At 30.8% G+C, this 22,428-nt stretch overlaps 2 protein-coding genes across 4 annotated transcripts in view; one reads left to right on the top strand and one right to left on the bottom strand.

The window, feature by feature from the left end:
* loh (thrombospondin type 1 domain containing lonely heart) overlaps positions 1-22,428 on the top strand; it is a 339,759-nt gene that overhangs the window by 87,954 nt on the left and 229,377 nt on the right. The window lies entirely within an intron of this gene.
* Positions 7,074-21,258, bottom strand: LOC143200486 (gustatory and odorant receptor 22). 2 transcript variants are annotated; one of them, XM_076410925.1, is made up of 7 exons: positions 21,108-21,258; positions 20,814-21,054; positions 19,865-20,102; positions 18,425-18,770; positions 16,741-16,954; positions 13,785-13,929; positions 7,074-7,687 (listed from the first exon to the last, which is right to left on the bottom strand). In XM_076410925.1, the coding sequence occupies exons 1-7, from the start codon at positions 21,124-21,126 to the stop codon at positions 7,559-7,561; spliced, it is 1,332 nt and encodes a 443-aa protein (XP_076267040.1). In that variant the 5' UTR covers positions 21,127-21,258; the 3' UTR covers positions 7,074-7,558. The 2 variants fall into 2 exon arrangements, with proteins under 2 accessions (XP_076267040.1, XP_076267039.1); XM_076410924.1 differs by lacking the exon at positions 7,074-7,687 and adding an exon at positions 10,976-11,195.

Raw genomic sequence — 22,428 nt, 5'->3', positions numbered from 1 at the left:
TTTGTAAAGGTGAAGTTGCATAAACTGCAATAGTTGCAATAGTTGCAGAGCAATTGAGCAATTTTTTTCTTAATTACTGCTTATCTAAACATCGGTTGCATAACGTCGGGGCAGATAGATCATATCGCGTCCCCGAGTGATGGCAATCAAGATATGCAAATATGTTCAATTTTATTAGGTATCCGTGGTGTGAGGAAAAAAGACGACGCGATATTAATGAGAGAATATGGATTATTTGAGTTATGAGCGGCAGTTAGAGTTGTTTTATTAGATGCTTCGTTTTGATATTCCGTATGCAGTTATTTTTCATTTCGATACGGAATCATGATTAATAGCTTGATTTGATGGGCTTACACGTGTCGATGCCAATGAAATTGACGCCAAAGGAGAAACGACTACAGATAAAATTATGATCTCTGGTATCTGTAATACAGTGAGAAATTTAGTTGCTTTATTTTTTTTTTCGATAATACGTGAGAAGTTTTATAATTTATTAATATAAAACAATTTCAAACATATCTTAATGGTTCAAGGAGTTGTTTTTAAAGGGACAAAAACTAATTGTTGAAGAAATGAAACTTATTCTGGCTCGCCAATTTGTATATAGAAATATAGACTCTACGATTAATCAGTTATATCGTATGTTTTAAACTTACGTAGAATTCACCAGTAGGAGTACTACCATTATCATGTTAATTAAGACTGAGTCTGAAATGTTAGACTTTTATCAAATAATTCCTCCAATTTTTCATCACTCCGTGCCATTTCTTTGGATTATTTCTTAATCTATGATTCAAAATAACCCTTTTCAAGTAAAACTGTCTGAAAAGGACTTTAATAAAATAAATAGTCAAAAATATCAACTGAAGAGGACACCCTGTAACAGTTGTTTTATGAAGAATTATTTTTTTGTAAATAACATATTATCTATATCATTGTATTGGATTTGTAAAACTCGCGAATTAACTTCAATGTCTAAAGCTATATTCATTTCAAATTCGTTAAAAAAATCACCTTTCAAGTTCAATAATATTTATTTGAACAATAGCAGGTTTAGAATCAATTTGGTTATTTATTTATAAATGACACGTACTCTAATGTACACGTAAAATAAATTAACGTATTGCGCTCCCTATATTTGGTGTTTTTACTGGTTAAACATATTTTATTTCAGTTTAATTCAGAAAACGATTTGTAAAGGTGAAGTTGCATAAACTGCAATAGTTGCAATAGTTGCAGAGCAATTGAGCAATTTTTTTCTTAATTACTGCTTATATAAACATCGGTTGCATAACATCGGGGCAGATAGATCATATCGCGTCCCCGAGTGATGGCAATCAAGATATGCAAATATGTTCAATTTTATTAGGTATCCGTGGTGTGAGGAAAAAAGACGACGCGATATTAATGAGAGAATATGGACTATTTGAGTTATGAGCGGCAGTTAGAGTTGTTTTATTAGATGCTTCGTTTTGATATTCCGTATGCAGTTATTTTTCATTTCGATACGGAATCATGATTAATAGCTTGATTTGATGGGCTTACACGTGTCGATGCCAATGAAATTGACGCCAAAAGAGAAACGACTACAGATATTATGATCTCTGGTATCTGTAATACGGTAAGAAATTTAGTTGCTTTATTTTTTTTTGATAATACGTGAGAAGTTTTATAATTTATTAATATAAAACAATTTCAAACATATCTTAATGGTTCAAGGAGTTGTTTTTAAAAGGACAAAAAATAATTGTTGAAGAAATGAAACTTATTCTGGCTCGCCAATTTGGATATAGAAATATAGACTCTACAATTAATCAGTTATATCGTATGTTTTAAACTTACGTAGAATTCACCAGTAGGAGTACAACCATTATCATGTTAATTAAGACTGAGTCTGAAATGTTAGACTTTTATCAAATAATTCCTCCAATTTTTCATCACTCGGTGCCATTTCTTTGGATCATTTCTTAATCTGTGATTCAAAATAACCCTTTTCAAGTAAAACTGAAAAGGACTTTAATAAAATAAATAGTCAAAAATATCAACCGAAGAGGACACCCTGTAACAGTTGTTTTATGAAGAATTATTTTTTTGTAAATAAAATATTATCTATATCATTGTATTGGATTTGTAAAACTCGCGAATTAACTTCAATGTCTAAAACTATATTCATTTCAAATTCGTTAAAAAAATCACCTTTCAAGTTCAACAATGTTTATTCGACAATAGAAGGTTTAGAATCAATTTCGTTATTTATTTATAAATGACACGTACTCTAAAAATAAATTAACGTATTGCGCACCCTATATTTGGTGTTTTTACTGGCTAAACATATTTTATTTCAGTTTAATTCAGAAAACGATTTGTAAAGTTGAAGTTGCATAAACTGCATTAGTTGCAATAGTTGCAGAGTTGCATAACTCTTTTAACATATTTTTATTATTATTACTCCATGTTGATCCTAAACTTGAATATTTGGTATATAAGATTTTTTTAGGTTCTTTGATTAAATTCCTAGAATTGGGCACGTCACATAGCAAATAAAATTAGCATAACAAGTGTTTATTTTTATAAAATTCCTTCGACTTATTATAATGAACATTTATCTTTAAAAAAATGTTAAAAGACAGTTTAACCTTGATATTCAATATATCCTGCAAAAAATACTATGAAGAAGTATATATTTTAAATCATATAAGTAAACAGATATAACCTCTATTAATTTTAGTGATATTATATATTGAATAATACTGTCTTGGTTAGGGAGTTTTGTTCATGTTTTACTTTCTAGAGACGTTAGACGTCTAGGTCTAGGGGTTTATATGAAAATATTAGTTTTGTACTTGCCATTCAAGGATCGCCACATAAAATTCGCGATTCTGCAACATAAAAGGGTTTTTTTAATATGAAATAAAATATTTTATTATTTTAAGCAGTGGTCTTTTGAATTCATTAATTTCACCGATATTAAACTAATTACAGTAATGACACAATTTTTATAACATAAATAAGATAACGTGTTTTGAGTTCCTTATCCCATTGTTAAGAACATTAAGCCTTCCATACCTATTGCATGTTTAATAATTGTAAAAGAAACGTATGAAAATATGAAACGAATTTTAGACTTTATCAAATGGTTTACAGGGAGCTTTCACGAAATATTGTTATTTTCTCTATTTTTGGGACAGTAGAGACACCAAAATCTACTATAAAGTTAAGGATTGGCAAAAATGTACTGACTTTGTGGTAGATCATACATTAAATATGAACCTCTTATTCCACAAGAAAATGTGATAACTATGATAACTATTATAATTACTATTTTTTAATAAAATTAATAATATAAATAAATATAATTTAAAATTTTCATACTGTCTTTATTTATTTATAGTACTTGTGTTCAGCAGGTACAAATTCACAAAAAAATCCGTTGTATCTGATGTAATAGAACAAAAAAAAATTGTCACGCAGTTTTATCAAGAAAAGAAGACATGTTGACGTTGGATTGGCAATCGTTCCGCAGTTGCTCTAAGCATTTCTTGATGTAGTTTTGTGGAGTTCGTGCAAAAGTATTGTTGCCGAAGCTGTACGGTCACAAAAGGTGGATTGAAAGTGCTCAAAGACCTCTAGCCATAAAAATGTAGCGAACGCTACAACTCTCTAGGACACCACGCATCCAGCTACATCGAAGTTAAAGGTTGGCAACGCTTGTGGATTGGTATACAGCTATAAAAGACCACCACGACGTCTCACCCTATTTTCTTTTCTCTGCCCCCCTGTAACAGTACCACTTGCACAAAATAGTAGTGAATTCCTACCACAAAATAGTAGTGAGTGTTCGGACAAACATTCCGACCGACCGATCAGACGAACATTCCTACAAACTATTCCAATTTGAAAATATTCAATGAAAATTCTAAAGAGTATTACTGAAAAGATATAGGGTACAAGGAAAGATGAGCTTGAGAAAAAACAATATATTAACGTATACCTATTCCAAATCGTAATCTAGACTAATAACTAATCAACTTATTAGACATTCAAATACTAATATCTAAAACTACAATAATTTGTCAATTATTCCGATATTGAAAGACCGTATAAAAATGGAAAGGGTTTTGTAACTACAAGAAGTTTACTTACAAATACCACTACTCTCCATTCGGAAGACTGGGGGCAATCCACAGACCAATCTTTCGAGGCTCGATGCTACAAATTCTAATAAGATTGTGAATATTACTTAATTTCTCGTGCTAGCACATACCGTACAGGGTACGATAAAAAAAAACGCTACATTAGCTCCTTTAGAAATTAGATTAGAAAAATGTAATTTTCCATACAATATTTTGATGAGGTAAAAAGTAGAGAAAAAAAGAACGAAAGGACGAGAATGAAAAAAGTAGAGAAAATGCAACAAAAAGGTGGATGACTTTACATTTACATAGACTTGATTTCTTAATGAATTTGCTGCTTTACATCTGCTGGATCCAAAATATTACAATAATAACCTGATTCTGTTTGAACAGTTTGGATGAACAATTTTCGTTGAATGAGAGATGGTGCCTCTCGTAGTTATTGAATAACCACTACATAAGCAAATAACAATAACCTCTACTAATTTTGAAAGCACTGATTCGTAAAAATGACCATTTATGTTCCGAGATATTTCGCTGCATCACGATAGCCTGCAGTTTTCCTGCGGTCATGGTTTCGTTGCCCGTCAGTTTCGGTCTGTACTGCATCACCATTACTAAATATGTCGTTTCCGACGTTATCGTTAGAAAAAAATTAAAAGATTATGAGTTTAATGAGGCGTGATTCTGATCGTGAAGAGGTACATCGAGCAACAATACGGAATAATGGAGAAAAACTGTTAAATTCGATCGACTCTGGTGGTCAAACTGTGCTCCAAGACGCTCTTATAGTGGGTGTGCAATCATGCGTCGATATTCCTTGTAGGCATTCATGATATTGTTCAGTATTTTAAAAATGCATTATTGCATATACGTCAAAACATTTTACTCTACTCGATATTCTCATGTATATCTTATAATATTTGTTATTGCTGTTACGTGTACAAATATGTTTAAAACGCCACTAATATCATGAAGTCTTGTTAGCTGATTGATCCGAAATAACACACCGGTTTTCCTTTCAATTTCAATTTTACATTGTTTTAATTATTTCTTTATTTATTATTTATTGTTAGAAATAATATATGATATCTATATATATATATCTATATATATATATATATATATATATATATGTATATATATATATATATATATATATATATATATATATATATATATAAATAAAGGTGCTGACATCTAATATATATATTATTTAAGGACTTAAACTATATTTAATTTCACACCTACATTTATTTTCTGGTGTAGGGTTCTTTTAATTCATTTACATAGAACCCATACTCTCATTTATTGCACTTGCTATATTATTTGAATTGAAGTTAGCTTCCTCTTTTCATATCTAATCCTTTGAACATGCTTACACAGCATATTTTTGTTTTATAATTCTGTAGACTTTGAAACATATCTATGCACACAAATCTTCTCTACAGCTATCCTCACATATATGGTTAAAACCGACATTGTATATATCATTTTGAGCCTTTATTTCAAATTTGCTGAATACTGTGAATCCATATTAATTATATAGTCATATTTACATCATACGTCTCATACTACATTAATTATATACTCGATATATTATACAGCGAGACAAATAGCTCCACAAAAGTTACCCCGACCTGTCACTTTAGCCCACATTTTTATTCATTCCTATTACAGTAATAAAAGTATATACTATAAAATAATCTTGTTACACCAATTTATAACACCTTTTATGGTTCCCGTAACTTTTGTCCAAGTATTACAATATTTTGGGTCATAAAATACTGAACTTTGAGCTCTTCCGTGAATACTTTATTTAAGCTCGTCTAAAAGAAGTGATAGTGTATGTTAGAAACATGACACATAGAAAGAAAGATTTCATGTTATAATATATGCATTTGTATTTAACATGTATTAATAAATAAATAATAAATCCATAGTTCTTTTATTTATTTTTGAGGATAGCCTTACAAATATAATGTCTGGATGTATTAAAGTATTTCTTCCTTTTATAGTACTAAGATATTTTTTGATTGTTCCTAACTTCCCAGTAATGTTCAATATCTACATGCTAGTTTCTCTTCGTCGTCCAAATACATACACTACCATTTAAAGGTTTGGGAACATACTACTTTTGGTTGATATAAAATACCCAAATAAATCTTTAAATAAACATGCTGATATTGGACTTTATAAAAATACTCAAGAATATTACTAGTTTCTTATCAGCTGTTCCTTATTTTGAAACAAAAACCAGCACAAGTATATTATGACCACAAAATTACAATGACTACATGGCTAATGGTTGATTTCTTAGAATTGATTCTTTTGATCATTAGTATAATCATGTCATAGTGATAACAATTACATGAGCGCATACAACAGCACTAATAAAATAAAATTTGCCATCTGTGCCAAACTGGAGAAAAGGTCGCAGTTTCATGTAAATATGTACGTTCAGTACAGTAAATACTCTTCCTTAGCAGGAGATAAGTTTGTAAAGTTATAGAAAAAAAATCCACATATTACTGCGCATCAAATTGTTGCTACTTTAGATGAAATGAAAAAAGCCAGACCAGAAAAATGCTGGGAAATCTCCTTCCAGCCTAAATTTTGTTCAGAACAAATCAGTTTGTGATTGCAACTGTACAATAGTACACTGCCACATCCAAGCCCAAATTAGGCTAACAAAAAAATCTCTGAGGAAACTGTAAATTGCTGACTATAGTGAAATAAGTTGTCCTGGAGTAGTTTGAAAAGCATGATAATGAAACACGATGCGAAATCTGTACAAATCTACACGAAAATGCTAAAATGTGACGTACCCATCTGGCTGTATTTACCGGACATTGCTCCTACAACATTTTTAAGATACTTTAGCTTCTATTCAAATAAAATATAACTAATATAGGGAAATCCGTAAGAAAACAAGGAACAAGTATGAGTAAACATATATTTATTATTGTATTGATTGAACACAGGTACGTAAACACTAGGCCTCTGTTAAAATATGTTATCGTTTTTAATAGTATAGATATTCTTATCGTGTAAGGTGTTACATATATCAATTGAATGTTTTGTTGCTGTTACTATTTGTTTTTTCTTGTGACTAAGTTTATATCAAAAATATTGTGATTATATTTATACTACTCGAATTTAAATCATCATTTATATATATATATATATATATATATCTTTCATAGTTATATCTAGATTGTTCACTACGAAAATTCGCGATACATAAAGTATCGTTTTATAATAATAATAAATTTATTCTGGTTTAACATATAGGCGTTAGTAATATAAATACAACATCTTTGATATTCTCTATTGAACATATTCTATTGTTATTGCATGTTATATTTGTTTGGTGGATAGTAGCTGATAACAGAGGCAGTAATTTATGAAGAAAGAATGTAATTTTACGTTGTCGTAGTATTCTGTTGCATCATAGCAATCTGTAATTTCCTTGCTGCTATGGCAGCATTCCTCATGAGACTCAGGCGAAATTGCATCAGCATCACCAGATATGTTGCACTCGATGTTAATGTCTGGAAAAAATCAGAATTTTAGCGTAAATTACCAGCAATATAATTAAGTAATGAGTTTAACTAAACAATTTATGGTTTATTGTTTGGAAAACCTGTGATCATCAGTCGTACAACTTAACTCCATTATTGGCCACTACGAAGAGTTGGTATAATGATTTAATCGTATCCGTAATTCACTCAAAGACGCCAGTTGTGAAGGTCCTTCAAAATCAGTTGTTGTGTCACTTGTTGATGATGAGTTGTTGATGTTATGCGCGAAATGATATTGCAAGATCGCTATGTGCCTGAGTTAACCATGGCCATTAGTATAACGAGCATGAATAAGATATTGCATGGACGTTTAGCTGTAATAAGGATTAGTTCACGTTGGATCCCGCATGATTTTACAAAAGTTCAAGAGGATATCCGTGCCAATTAGTACAAAAAAGTGGGCAAGATATAAAAATGCGTTGCATCAGGCCCTGTGTATAGCATCTAAAAAAGTGACGAATCAAAGATCTATACATATGAGTCCGCTGGATGAAACTTCCAAGACGAGCCAAATCCTACAAAAGTGAAACAAAAGATCCTGTTTCTTCGAGATAACTGGACATGCGTCAACCGTGTTAAATATAGAATGGTGAATTTCGAGTGATATCCAGCTATTTGTTTACCAGAAGAGCTTCGTGAAATATTAAAAACAGAAGCGACAAGGGGAGATTGTTCTTCATTAAGATAATACAAGCATCGATTGAAAAAGCCATCTTTTTGACTGGCCAAAAAATCGAATTGATGGGTAATCCTCTACACCACCCCAATTTGGCACCAAATGACTTTTTATTCCCGAATATCATAAATAAATTGCATGGTTAGTGGTTTCCTTTGAAGCGTCGTCATTTCAAAGCTCAATATATATAATAGCAACCCTCGTATTTACCAATGTATAAACAAACAACATTATTCTTATATATGATATATATAATGAACTAGAATATACTAGGTAATCCGATTAAATCATGTGTATATAAACTAATTATTATTAAATGAAATCAATGAAATTTCTTTCACTTCGCGCGAACACTTTAACAAGATATCATAATCAATGCCAACATCGATTTACCACAGTCTGACTTGTTTTGAATATCGCGAACGAACAACGGTTAATTAATTAAAAATGAACGATAATAATTTTGATGAATGAATACGTTTAACATGGTGTCGCGAAAATATGAATAATTTATATTACAACGTAAGAGATATGCGATAGCGTGATAATTTGCATAACAATATAATGTAAAGATTGGTTATCCTGGGGGTTAGTAGGCGAAGATATGACATATAATTTTTGAAATTTCAGATAAAGGGATCAGATTCGTCCTTTTTTAATATACATCGACCGATCGCGCTGGTAAAAATGATTTTGGTGTTAAAGGCGGATGCGGAAAAAATAGAACATTTTCAAACGCAATAAAGGGTAGAAATTTATTTTTTCATAAGAAACATAAAATCACGTTCTACTCAGATCTCAGTTCTATTAAGATATTTCAAAACACCCTTCAAAATCTAAAATGAATAAGGTAAAAGGAATACATATGCGTAGAGTGTCTTCCGTAAATGTGGGAAAGTGTATATATAACAGAAAAATAGATAAAAAAACATCAACAATGTGTAGACACACGATTTACTCAGCTTTGACTGAACAATGGATGGATACCGGCCACAACATTCACTTCAATTATATTATGATATTAGCCACTACGTAAGGTTATCTTGAGGAAATCGCCAAGAGGGTGTTGAGATTCATAAGCATCAAAATAGTTTCAACAAAGACCAACTTTATCCATATCGTTATCCATCCATAACATATCCAGAGTTATAAAATCCATGAATATCACTGTATCAATTTTCTATATTGGTTTGGTCTTAATCTTTTCAATTCATACATTTGCACGCTCTTTCATATGTTTATTCGAGTAATCCGATTATTCAAGATTACATAAATAGTAGTATAACTATTACTGGGCGACAGGAGCTATTGTTTCGGAAACTGCAGTGAAATGAGAGCAAACATCAGAATAAAATAGAAAATATTTAATGGTATTTGTAGAATTTTATTAGTTTTTCATGTAAATCATATTACTTTAATAATGTATAAAATTAGCAGACTCATTAGACGTTGTCTTGCTAGAACATTGTCTTTTTATTTTAGTTCCTTATTCAGATAAGTAAACAAGTATATAACATGATCCCAATAAAATCCAATTGGTAAGTCTGTTGTCATACGTTCTTATAATCAAAAAATATTGAATGAATCTAAACTATCCAACCGTTTAGTGTTCAGTGACGTACACTCGGACGGAAGATAAAACTATATATATATATATATATATATATATATATATATATATATATATATATAAATATAAATATAAAAATATTAATATATAATATATATATAAAAAATATATATATAAAAATATATATATAAAATATATATATATAATATATATATAAAAAAAATAACAACAACCTAATTAACATTGTTGTAGGTTTAATTAAGGTACTTCGTTTTGAATAAACAACTAGTGGTTTAATCAAGTAGTCGATTAAAGCTTTAATTAATAGTCGTGTTTCTAGATATAATTATCAAGAGCGTGCTGGTAATGAGGGTTGGTATTAGGATATCTTAGGACGAAGTACGATATCTAGGAAGTAGAAGTTAATTTACTGTGTTAATAAGGTTCCAAGATCTATGATATAAGAATTTGTATTCGTGAGGCCACCTAGTTTGAATTTAGTAGATGAATTGCCAAAGTTTATTTCAGGTTTTCAAGTAAATTCAATTCAATTTCTAATTGTCCGAAAATTCGGGTATGAGAAATGTTCGACCTTAAAAGAAAGTTATTATATAATTAGAATTATAATTAAGTAATTAAGTAATGTCTGTGAATTATCTTTTCAGATTGCAAATTGTTATAAAATTCAATTATTTCTGTTAATTCTGATGGTGTTCTCCTGGTTAGCGTCTTGGAACCACTTCTGTATATACGCTATACTGCACAACAACAAAAGAACCGTACTTGGAACATTTGTCGACATCACAGTTATCATCGGAAAATCATGGATATGTCTCTACCTAAGGCTGTAGTCAACAATATCTACAAATTTTTTTTATTTAATTAATATTTTGTTACTAGTCGTTTCCGTCTAACCTACAATTTGTCTTTATGATAACTTAAATCTAGGTTATATACCTAGACTAGGAGGACCCATCGGCCCTAACTCAGTCTCTAGTGAAATAATGTTTATACATGTCACTACTGAATTTTTTAATATATGCACCTCACTACACAACACTACACAAGATCAGATGGTTTCATTCTTTTGAGTCTGTGTCCTGTTCTGGTGGTATCCAAAAGTTGCAATATTTCAATATTAGTATAAGAATGGAGTCTTTCCTCATGCCTCGATGTAGGTAATCAGTCCTATAGTATTTGGGTGCACCCACAATAACTCTCAGGACTTTGTTCTGAAAAATTTGTATTTTATTAATGTTACTCTTTGCAGAACATCTCCATAATTGAACTCCGTATGTTCATATAGATTACAATATTTGCTTATATAATAGAAATTTATTATGTACTGATAATTGTGATTTTCTTCCAATTAGCCAGTACATTTTCCTATATTTCAATTCCAGTTCTTTTCTTTTCTTCCTTATATGTTCCTTCCAGCGAAGTTTTGCATCGAGATTCATTCCGAGATATTTAGCGTTGTTGCTATATGGAATTATAGTGTTATTTAATGTTATTGGTGCTTGTACGGTCTGTTTATAGGTGAACTGCACATGTACAGATTTACTTTCATTAATGCTTATTTTCCAAGCTTGTGTACAATTATTTATATTGTCACTTGCCTATTGTATTTTTCGTGAGGCTTCGTCACTACTGTCTCCGACAGCTATAATCGCAGCATCGTCAGCAAATGTAGCCATCGTGATATTTTCCATTTGTGGTATATCGCAAGTGTAAAGTAGATAAAGCATTGGTCCAATACACTTCCTTGTGGTACACCTGCTTTAGCTTCTTTTATTGTAAAGTAAGCCTCTTCTTGCTTGACTCTAAGAGATCTACAAATGAACTGGAGTCTGGAAAATGGAGCTTAATAACTTCAAATCTGTCCATGTTAATTTAGCGTTGCGGCGAAATGACGAGAACCTAATTATATCACTTGACCGATGCCCGATTTATCAGACAGAATCAGCTAAATACAGTTAGACAAAAATTTGAGCAGATTAGGCTCAAAGTTAAGTTATTTTACTGGTTAGTCGGAAGATTAATTAAATTAATTAAGCCAATTGGATCTATAAGATGCAAATATAGGATTGTTCTAAACATTAAATCAAAGTAAAGTTCTACGATTAATTACCAACGCTTACTGCTACGTGATCAATGAAGAGCTGTATGATGACCTCGAAATGACATAGATATATCAAGTGATCCGTGATCCACAGCTAAACCACAGCAACGTCAAAGCAATACAGCTACTAGACAACACGCAGGAAATCAGGAAATTGAAGTGAATCAAACTACACGAACTTGTAGTAGAGTACAAGTGTATTCCTAAATTAAGCTTAAGTATTTTTTTTTTAATTTGAGAAATATCCGTACTCACCTTCTTTGTCTATTAATGCAAGTACACTAAGAAAATAATTTATAAATTAAGATTGTGCTAAGCATATCGAATGAAAGATATTATTAATAAAAATACCTAATAAGTACTGTAAGAAGACAACATAGCTCAATAACAATGTCACCAAAAAGAATAATTCCTATGAATTAAAACGTGAAAATGTCTGTGTTACAAGGTGTAAATTGAACAAAAGAAGCCAAGTGAGCTTCGCTTCTTAGCTCCAAGACTGAATTATTGTAAATTATCAGGAATATAAATAACTAATGATTTTAAATAAATAATTTATGAATTATTGTTAATCATTGTGCATCGGGACCTGTGTCTAGCATCTAAAGAAGGTGACGAGTCATGGATCTAAGCATATGAGCTTCACATTAAACTACACTCCATTGTATGAGACTTCCGAAAAGAACGAATTCCAATAAAAGTGAAGTAAAAGATCCTGTTTCTTCGAAATAACTGGACACGTGTCAACCATGCTGTTAGAGGAACGTAGAATGCTGAATTCTGAACGGTACACAGCTAATTGTTTACCAGAAGAGCTTTGTGAAATATGAAAAATAGAAGCGGCAAGGAAGGAACGTTCTTCATCACGACAGTTCAAGCTCTCGCATATCGGTTGAAACAACCATCTATTTGATTAGACAAGATAACTAAGCTCAACGTCAAAAAAAGAAGAATTTTTATGAGCTAAAACGTGGCAGTATCTGTGTTAGGAAGAGTAAATTGAACAAAACAAGCCATAAAAGCCTTGCTTCTTAGCTTCAAGACTAAATTATTGAGACTAAATATCACATGTAGTGAAAAACTTGGCTACTGTAATTATATCATAAGGTAACTTGTAGACATGGTTTTAAAGGTATACAAATTTCCTAATGCCAGCTTTCATTGACAATATTTCATCACACAATACTTAAAATACATGAAAATTTTAAATTGGTGCTGAAAAAATTGATTACAATGAACATATATGACCAGTTTGTGTTGATTTAAAAATTGTTCTTTTTAAAATAAATACCCTTGCTCTATTTGTGTGTGCGTATGTGTATAGTAGGCCAAAGTGGATAAATTTCTTGATAACTTTGAACAATGAACAATGAACAACAACAAACCAATGTTGTGAGGAACAGAAAAAGATGTAGAAGTGATGGTATCAGGGTAGTAGATATCACGACAAAATTGCAGAATACTGGTAATTTCTAGAAATAGATCGTTCTCAAAAAGATTATAAAAGATGTTTCTCTGAACTATAACATGCAAGCTGAAACTTCTATCTACATTAATTAAACACTGAAACAAAATAACAGTAATAATATTCAATAAAAATTTGTTATATACTGTACGGTTTGACGGGTATACGGTCTTTTCCGAGTTTATTCCGAGTTCCATTTCACTCTCTAATAAAAATCAGCATGGGTATACTCACCGAGGTAATGAGCTTTCTATTGATGTTGGCATATCCATTTAAATTCATTATGGGTGGATTTTGATCGATGGCTGTTAGGAACATATTCACTTCTTCCATAGTCTTGTGGTCAATAGAGGCCAAATTGACATTCAACAGTCGCTCCCTACAGCAAGACGAACATAAATAAAGAAAGCATCCATCAAGAGTTAATAACTAATTAGGAAATCGCTTTCAACTAATACAACGACTGAGCGCCGGGAGCTGGAAGTGGGTCAGTGTATTAAGCGATCCTATACATTATTAATATGAATTCCGACGTAAATTTCTAATAAACACTTTACAAACTCGATTGATATTTAATTAATCGGTTCATGATTTCTTGATTATCAGAACTATGTTGAATGATTGGAGGAATTCGTTAAATGAATATAGGGCGTCGTATTCCCATCACTTACTGATATATTGATGCCCGTTATTATAAATTAGTTTTTTAGTTGTTAAAAATAAATATAAAATTAGCAGTCAGGTGAGTAGAAGTCGGATAGATAATCAGTAAAATGATTTAATGGGAAGAATGATTCGTGTTTACAAAGACCTAGCAGAGTTTGGGTAAGACAGCAAATTGTTGTAGAAAATGTAGTAAAATACATAACAATTCAATAGATAATGCTGAATTCTGGCTTAATGTAAATAATAAATATCTTATATCATCTAATTGTACATGGGGTGTACATTTTTATAACTATATATATATATATATATATATATATATATATATATATATATATATATATATATATGTATATATATGGAGAATCTATCAGAAATTCTTAAATGTCGGATAAAGTCTTAGTTAGGGTGAAAGCAAATTGAATAAATTGCAACAGAAAATATGATTTTTCTAGTTTAATATAGTTATGTTTCGAAAATACACTTCACTCCATAATTATATTACCATTTGATGAAACGTAAAGTTATTGATAATTTCTGTAATATTAACTGATTTGCGATTTTTTGAACACAACTAGAAAAAAATATTTGGGTATGATGAGGAATCGTATAATTATATAAAAAATTGTAAAATGAAGCGCAGAAAGTACAATTTTTTTATCTGCCAGATAAAGATAAAACTTTCATAATATATTTATTTTGAAGTGAAACAAATAAAAATCTGTGTTGCTTTATAATTTATAATATCTAATGTATTTGGAATAAACAGAAAACCAAGAGTTTTTTACATTGTATATATTATACAATATATACAATATATTATTTTCGTATAATTCAAAAACTAAATATTGTATTAAGTTATTATTATTTCCATTCTATTCCGCATAAAATTCTCTAAATTCTCTGTAATTTTAATCAACCTGTGTTTTTTTTTAAAGAAATAATTTGAAAAAGACCAAAAGTCGCAAAATTTTAGGACTATATGTGGAAAAAGTGCATGGAATGTAAAAATGTATATGGACTTTTTTATCTCTCGCATATAGACGAAACTCTCAAAATATAGGTATTTTGATGTAAAAGAAATGAAAATCTGTATTGCTTTATAATTTATAATGTCTAAGGTATTTGGAATAAACAGAAAACCACGAATTTTTTACATGGTATATATTATACAATATATACAATATATTATTTTCTTACAATTCCAAAAATTAAATATTGTATTAAGTTATTATTATTTCCATTCTATTCCGCATAAAATTCTCTAAATTCTCTGAAATTTTAATCAACCTGTGTTTTTTTTAATAATTTGAAAAAGACCAAAAGTCGCAAACTTTTAGGACTATATGTGGAAAAAGTGCATGGAATGTAAAAATGTATATGGTTTTTTTTACCTCCCGCATACACACGAAACTCTCAAAATATAGGTATTATATTTTGACGTAAACGAAATGAAAATCTGTTTTAAATTGCGTTAGAATTTATAATTTTTAACCCATGTGACATAAACAAAAAATAATTTGTTAAAATACACTTTCTTTCTTAAAATTTAAAAATTTGTATAAAATTAGTAACCACTATAAAACGTTCAATATATATATATATATATATATGTACTTTGGGGTGAAAGAAACGAATACTCATATTAAATTGATTTAGAGTTAAAATTTAAGAAGATTCAGATACACGCTCGTTTTTTGAAATTACGATTTTGATTGTATCGCTTGAGAAACTGAATATAATATTGAAACTATTATATTGCCATTCGATAGGACGTAAAATTGTAATCCCTGTAATAATCGTTAACTGATGCAATTATTTAAGAGAGAAAATCACTAGGAACCATTGAAATATTGATCCATTTAGAACATCATTTAGCGTCACAGAACGAAACATCGAACCAAGATAGTTTATTTTGGTGGTTTCAAAACTTTGGTGGACATCTGTTAACATTTCATGTTATCAGTTTAGTTTATGTTATTTTGAGATTTATTTAAAAGTCCTGCTTATAATTATTGTATTGATTTAATTGAAGATGCCAATTTCAGTGATAACTAAGAAGTTTTTGTTGTGTTTCTTAGGTAGGAAATAATGTGATTAATTACTTCGATTTCTTGTCCTGTTTTGTGATTTAAATAGCCCTGAATTATATGAGACACATATGTGATTCCAGTGACATTTACATATTTGAATACATTTTTTTCAGCAATTTTTTTCGTGATTTTTTTTTGCTTTAATTAAAATATAAAGTATTAATTACTATGACTAATTTATTCATTCAAAACTAACAAATCTACCAACACTATTTTGAATAGTCGATAGCGAATATATTGAGAATGAACATTTTAAATTATCAAATGTTTTATCACAGCATAATATAAAAGTCATGGTATTTATAAAAGAAATTCGTGGTAAAACCTGCAACCTATAACATTTACAAAATATTTAGGTAACCAAATTGATTGACGTCAAGTTCTCTTGCGTTGCTATAAGCAAAAATGTAATAAAGTTATATTTGTTTTACCTGAACTCCGGGCCCATTTTCCTAGATGCCGCGTGCGCTTCGTTACAAATGATGAAGAGCAAAGTTAAACAATAGAAGGAAATGATGAACAATCCGGCCTGTTTCAGGGATAGGCCATAATCGAGTATTTCTGTTAGACAACCGTAAGTTGCAACTATTGTTGTGAGTAAAACCAACAAACAGTAGAGAGCGTACATGCCGCTGTACGCCTTACCTAGAAGGAAAAAGGTTTGTTACTATAGAATTCTACCAGGAGCTAGCTTCTTTTAACGAAAGCATCTTTCAATTTATTTGTGCTAAGGTTCTTTACTTTAGTTTAATAAAATCATCAGCATTCAGGAATGCTATTGGTCAATGCAAACTGAAGACAAGAAATATACAAAATATTAATATAAGATAGTATCATATTTCTTTCATTGAACATACTAATGCTGAAATATTTCAACAATTATATCTTTTGCTGTTCTCTTTTGTTGTCATGTAAACATTCCGCAAAAATCAAAATAAATCAAAGTAAATCAGTGAATATTGATTTCATTAACAAAAGAGTCAAGAACAAACAAACAAACAAACATTAGAGAAGAAAAAGCTAACAAAAAAAATACATAAAATAAAATCCCCTCCAAATAATCTGGAAAGCTTCTTTCAATTTATTTGTGCTAAGGTCCTTTACTTTAGTTTAATAAAATAATCAGCATTCAGGAATGCTATTGATCAATGCAAACTGAAGACAAGAAATATACGAAATATTAATATAAGATAGTATCATATTTCTTTCATTGAACATACTAATATTGAAATATTTCAACAATTATATCTTTTGCTGTTCCCTTTTGTTGGCATGTAAACATTCCCCAAAAATCAAAATAAATCAAAGTAAATCAGTGCATATTGATTTCATTAATAAAAGAGTCAAGAACAAACAAACATACAAACAAACAATAGAGAAGAAAAAGCTAACAAAAGAAATACATAAAATAGAATCCACTCCAAATAATCTGAAAAGCTTCTTTCAGAAGCTAAGACACTCCTTCACAGTCCCTAATTCATTCTGTAATAACATAACAGTATATATAAATCAGTACTAGTCCCACATGGACATCCAGCGAAATATGACATGACTTTTATGATGTTAAACTCAAGTGGAAGTCATAGATTAAGAAAAATGTGAATAATTCGTGCTGAAGTACAAATAATTGTACTGGTTATTGGGGTATATATTCGGCTTAGTCGATATATAATAAGCTCTTACTTTAACAAGAAGTCTTGAAGCCAGTGTGGATTTATGGTATTCATCTCTGAGGTTGTTCCAGCCAAATCAATAGAAATATTATACAAAGATTCTAAAACAAGGGGCGTGGTATTGTTGAGTATGTGTATGAGCACTCATAACCATAAACATCTCATAACTTGAATGGGCTTGTGCTGCTTTTTTGCCTTTTCAGAATTAACAAGGCAAAATATAGCGAAAATTCTTCTCCAAGAATCTCTTTTTCCAAAGCGCGATAACGTTTGGCTGAATGAACCGAAAACATTCCCTTTATATAAAGAATGTTCTATATAATATTAGCTTTTCAACCGGCTATAGTATGGCTTTATTGAATTAGTATTACCTGATATATATTACTTTCCCCAACATTATTAATATTATTCTGCGTTAATTCTAGAATACAATTATACTTACCAAGTTGTTGCATCATGTGTGATAAATCCACCCACATCTCACGATAGTCGGCCAGTTTACTTGCCGAATCTTTCACCTGTAGGGCTTGATACAAATCGTCTGCTAGCCACACGGCAACTCTGCCTTTTGCCGTACAATTGATGAACCACAATGAGCAGAGACAGTTTAACATGGCCAGTATGTGATAATAACCAAACGTGTGCCACAACAACATATCTGGTTGTAAGTAGTATTGGGCAACCATTATAAAAATACCGATCACCCAAGAGATTATGCACAACGAGTATGTAATAAGGGTTAATCTATGAAATATTATTGGCCTACCAGTCATTTGGTAATATTTTAACTGAAATAAATGATAATTTAAGTTAGTAGTAATAGGTTGTATAAGGAGTAAAAAAACACAATGATTCAATTGTTAAAATACAGTAGGCATACGTGTATTTAAATTCTTCTATAAATAAACAATTACATTTATAAATAGGTTTAGTAAAACTTAATAAACATTTTTGTTGTGAAAATTGTTAAAAATATGTAGTTAATTCTACAATATCATCATTACTTGATAATATTATATATTATAAAATTATTTAAAAAACGAAAAATAAAAGGAAAAATTAAAGGTTAAAATAACTAGAGAGACAAATACAATAAGAAGAAGAAAACTATAACATTTGGAGTGAACCTCAAGAGATAAGAAACACATTATTCATAATAAATTAAATAATGGCAATTATAAAATTCATGGAGATAGATATAACAGATATATAGATATAAGATAATATATTGTAGAGAGTAAGAAATATCAACAAAATTAATAGATAAAAATACTAAAGACAAGAAAACTTCAAAAGAAGCCTAAATAAATTTTCAGAAATATCTAGACAACGAAATTAGAAATATTAGAACGGTAGTAAAGCCGTTTTTAATGGAATTAGGAGGATTAAATTGATTATTAATGGAGAAGGTTGGAGAATGGATGCGAGAGACGAGATAAAGAAAGAATTTGAAGAAAGATATAGCGAAGATAAGAGAAGGTAAATACTCAGCGATGTGGAAAAGCAAGAAGAAACAAAATAAGTTAAAAACCTGAGATTAAAAGACAAGGAAAACAAAGAGTTAGAGAGTACAGACAAAATAGTAAATAGAAGAAAGAAAAAATTTTTAATAATGAGAGAAAAGAAAACTAAGAAAAATGAAACAATGAAATGAAAACGAGTAAAACAACAAAATAAATAATTCTTGAATATTGACAGCAAACCCGATACAAAAATAAGATATCAATAGAGAAGAAAAAGTTAAAAAAAGAAATACATAAAATAGAAGCCACTGTAAATAATCTGGAAAGCTTCTTCAGAAACTACGATACTCCTTCACAGCCCATAATTCATTCTGTAATAACATAACATTTTACGAAAGAATTGATGTAATATTTCTTACTTGAAACTTAGTCCACATATTTTTAAATTTGGCCACTTCAGATCCGTTGGTCCAGGCTCCAACTGGAAGTAGAAAATGGGGTATAAGTATGCTCAGGAAGATAACCCCGTAGATATATTCATCGAATCGTTTTCCTGGTTTCAGTATCAGCTGCAAACGTTCCTTGAATATTATACTGACAAACAGGGTTTCCACCAAATATACAAAATAAGCCCAGCATGTCGTTGGTGAGTGCCATCTGAAATATTTTTTGTTATTATCAGAAAATTTAAAATATTATTTGTTTTTGTCATATTCTCAAAGATAAACTTTTTAGGAATATGTTCTTTAAAGGATTTTTCAAAATTCATTTCAACATTATTTTTCGAGATATAGACTGATGAAACTCTAAACGCGTTTTAGCAAACCTGACTCCGTCCAACTATCAACTTTTCGCATCAATAGGACACGCTAAGCACTTCGCTAATTTTGAAAATGGTTCGATAAATAAATTTGCTCAACAGACAAACATTTTTTGGGATGACATCTATAAATTGTCTGAGAGATGGGCAAGATGCATAGAATAAAATGGCCAATACTTTGAATAAATAAATATCTCCTTTTTTTTGACAAAGAGTTACATCAGCATCATCTCTACATCAAAGGAGAGGAAAAATCCCGAACGAAGCAAAAAGACAAAATAAATTGGAAGGAAATTACACCTGAAGGAAGGCAGAATAGAAAAAGGTGTTTTTCATTATATGTGGATACTATTCTCTTAATGATCTGGATTTTAATTTGCTGATATAACATATTAAATTAATTAACTCAAAATAATAAAAATATTTCTTTATATTATGGCATGCATAATTATTTTTTCTGACCAACAGCTCTACTTATTCTTCTGTGAAGTGGTTTTCTAATAGTACATTTAGATTTTAGAAATAATATATTTTTCTTGGCCACTTACCTAAAAATTGTTCCACCTTTCATCCGTTCTATTGGCATGACCCCCATAATTTGAAACAACACCAACAGACTCTTCGTCGTATCGTAAAAATTGTCGTATTTATCCAACAAACCAGGATCCGGATCTTTGTTACCTCTGGTCGGATCGCCGCTTTGTATTCGAATTCTTTGACTCGGTCTTCGGGCATCGTATTCGGGTATTGTCCCGTTCGCGGATTGTTCCCTCTGCGATTTCGAAAATGCTGAAAAAAAAAACAAGGATGTACATTAATTAACGTCGTAAAGTGCCGTTCACCTTTCTTGTCTGGAAACATCACAATAGAGACGCGTACTGCGGTTCAGGAAATGTTAATTATTTACACAAACGGTTTCTCGATGCAAAATAATGGCCGGTATTTTATCGACGAAATAAAAGGGAAAAATAGCGGGTCGATGCAGGTCTTTCATTTCGGTGCAGCTTTCCAACGAAATGTTTTCATGCGATTAATCAATGTTTCGTGAATAGTTAATAAAACGCAGTGTCGTAGATTTAAATTTGTGAAAGTTAAAGATAATAATTTTAGGTGAAGATTGAATTAATTGCAATTAGTTTTAAATAGGCAGCATTTATAAGTTTTAATATCTGGATTTTTTTCTTGTTTCTTTTTTTTTGTTATATTTTGGAGTCTGCGTTTTGCCAACTAGGGTATATATGGAATGGACTACTGACCTACTGGTTAACTTGGGCAGTGGCCGACTTGGAGATTATTTCTGCCGACATTCGATCTTACTGAGCTTCAGTACTTATGGATCACAAACATTAATGTACGACCATGCCCTAGCAGGATTCGAACCCGCGACTATCACAAGAATAGGAGAACCTTCCTATCGCCTTGACGCCTAAAAGCGTTAACTTTTTTGTTTCTAAAAACTACTACGAAATACAATAAAATATTGTAGTTTGTGCATTAAAGCTGCCACTTTAGAAGAACACCTAACAGGTTAATTAAAAAGTCCCCAGCCTACCATAGGAAAACGCATTTTTTTGGCAAAATTAGTTTTTTTTCAATATAATTCCCTTCAAGAGTAATACACTGATTATAGCGACCATCCAACTTTCCGATACCATTTTTATAGTGCGATTTGTCCTTTGCTTCAAAATAGGCCTCAGTTTCGGCGATCACCTCTTCGTTCGACGAAAATTTCTTCCCAGTCAGCATTCTGTTGAGATCTGAAAACAGGAAATAGTCGCGGGGGGCAAGCCCACTTCATGGATTTTTGCCATCGTTTTCAGTGACTTGTGACACGGTGCATTGTCTTGGTGAAGCAGCACATTCTTTTTCTTCAAATGCGGCGGTTTTTCGGCGATTTCGTCCTTTAAACGGTCTAATAACGATATGTAATAGTCGCTGTTGTTGATGGTCCTTCCTTTTTCAAGGTAGTCAATGAAAATTATTCCATGCGCATCCCAAAATACAGACGCCATAATCTTGCCAGCCGACTGTTCCGTTTTCCCACGCTTTGGAGTGGGTTCATCGTGTGCATTGCACTCGGATGACTGTCGATTACTGATTGTCTGGATCCTTAGTCATGTGGGTATAGAAGGTAGCAAGAGAGCAGACTCAGAAGCCACTCTA

This window comes from Rhynchophorus ferrugineus, unplaced genomic scaffold (genome assembly GCF_030347505.1).
Source record: "Rhynchophorus ferrugineus isolate W39M unplaced genomic scaffold, kcgeb_rfMv2 rfM8, whole genome shotgun sequence".
Lineage (NCBI taxonomy): Eukaryota > Metazoa > Arthropoda > Insecta > Coleoptera > Curculionidae > Rhynchophorus > Rhynchophorus ferrugineus.
The sequence above is the reverse complement of the archived record's forward strand: the minus strand, read 5'-3'. Positions and strand labels throughout refer to the sequence as shown.

Bases quoted from the DNA above. Each gene is read 5' to 3' on its own strand.
- LOC143200486 (XM_076410924.1), bottom strand. The intron at 20,103-20,813 runs GTAAGTGGCCAA...AAAATATTTCAG, and splicing joins AAAGGTGGAACAATTTTTAG to ATGGCACTCACCAACGACAT. The intron at 13,930-16,740 runs GTAAAACAAATA...GTCTTGCTGTAG, and splicing joins AAAATGGGCCCGGAGTTCAG to GGAGCGACTGTTGAATGTCA.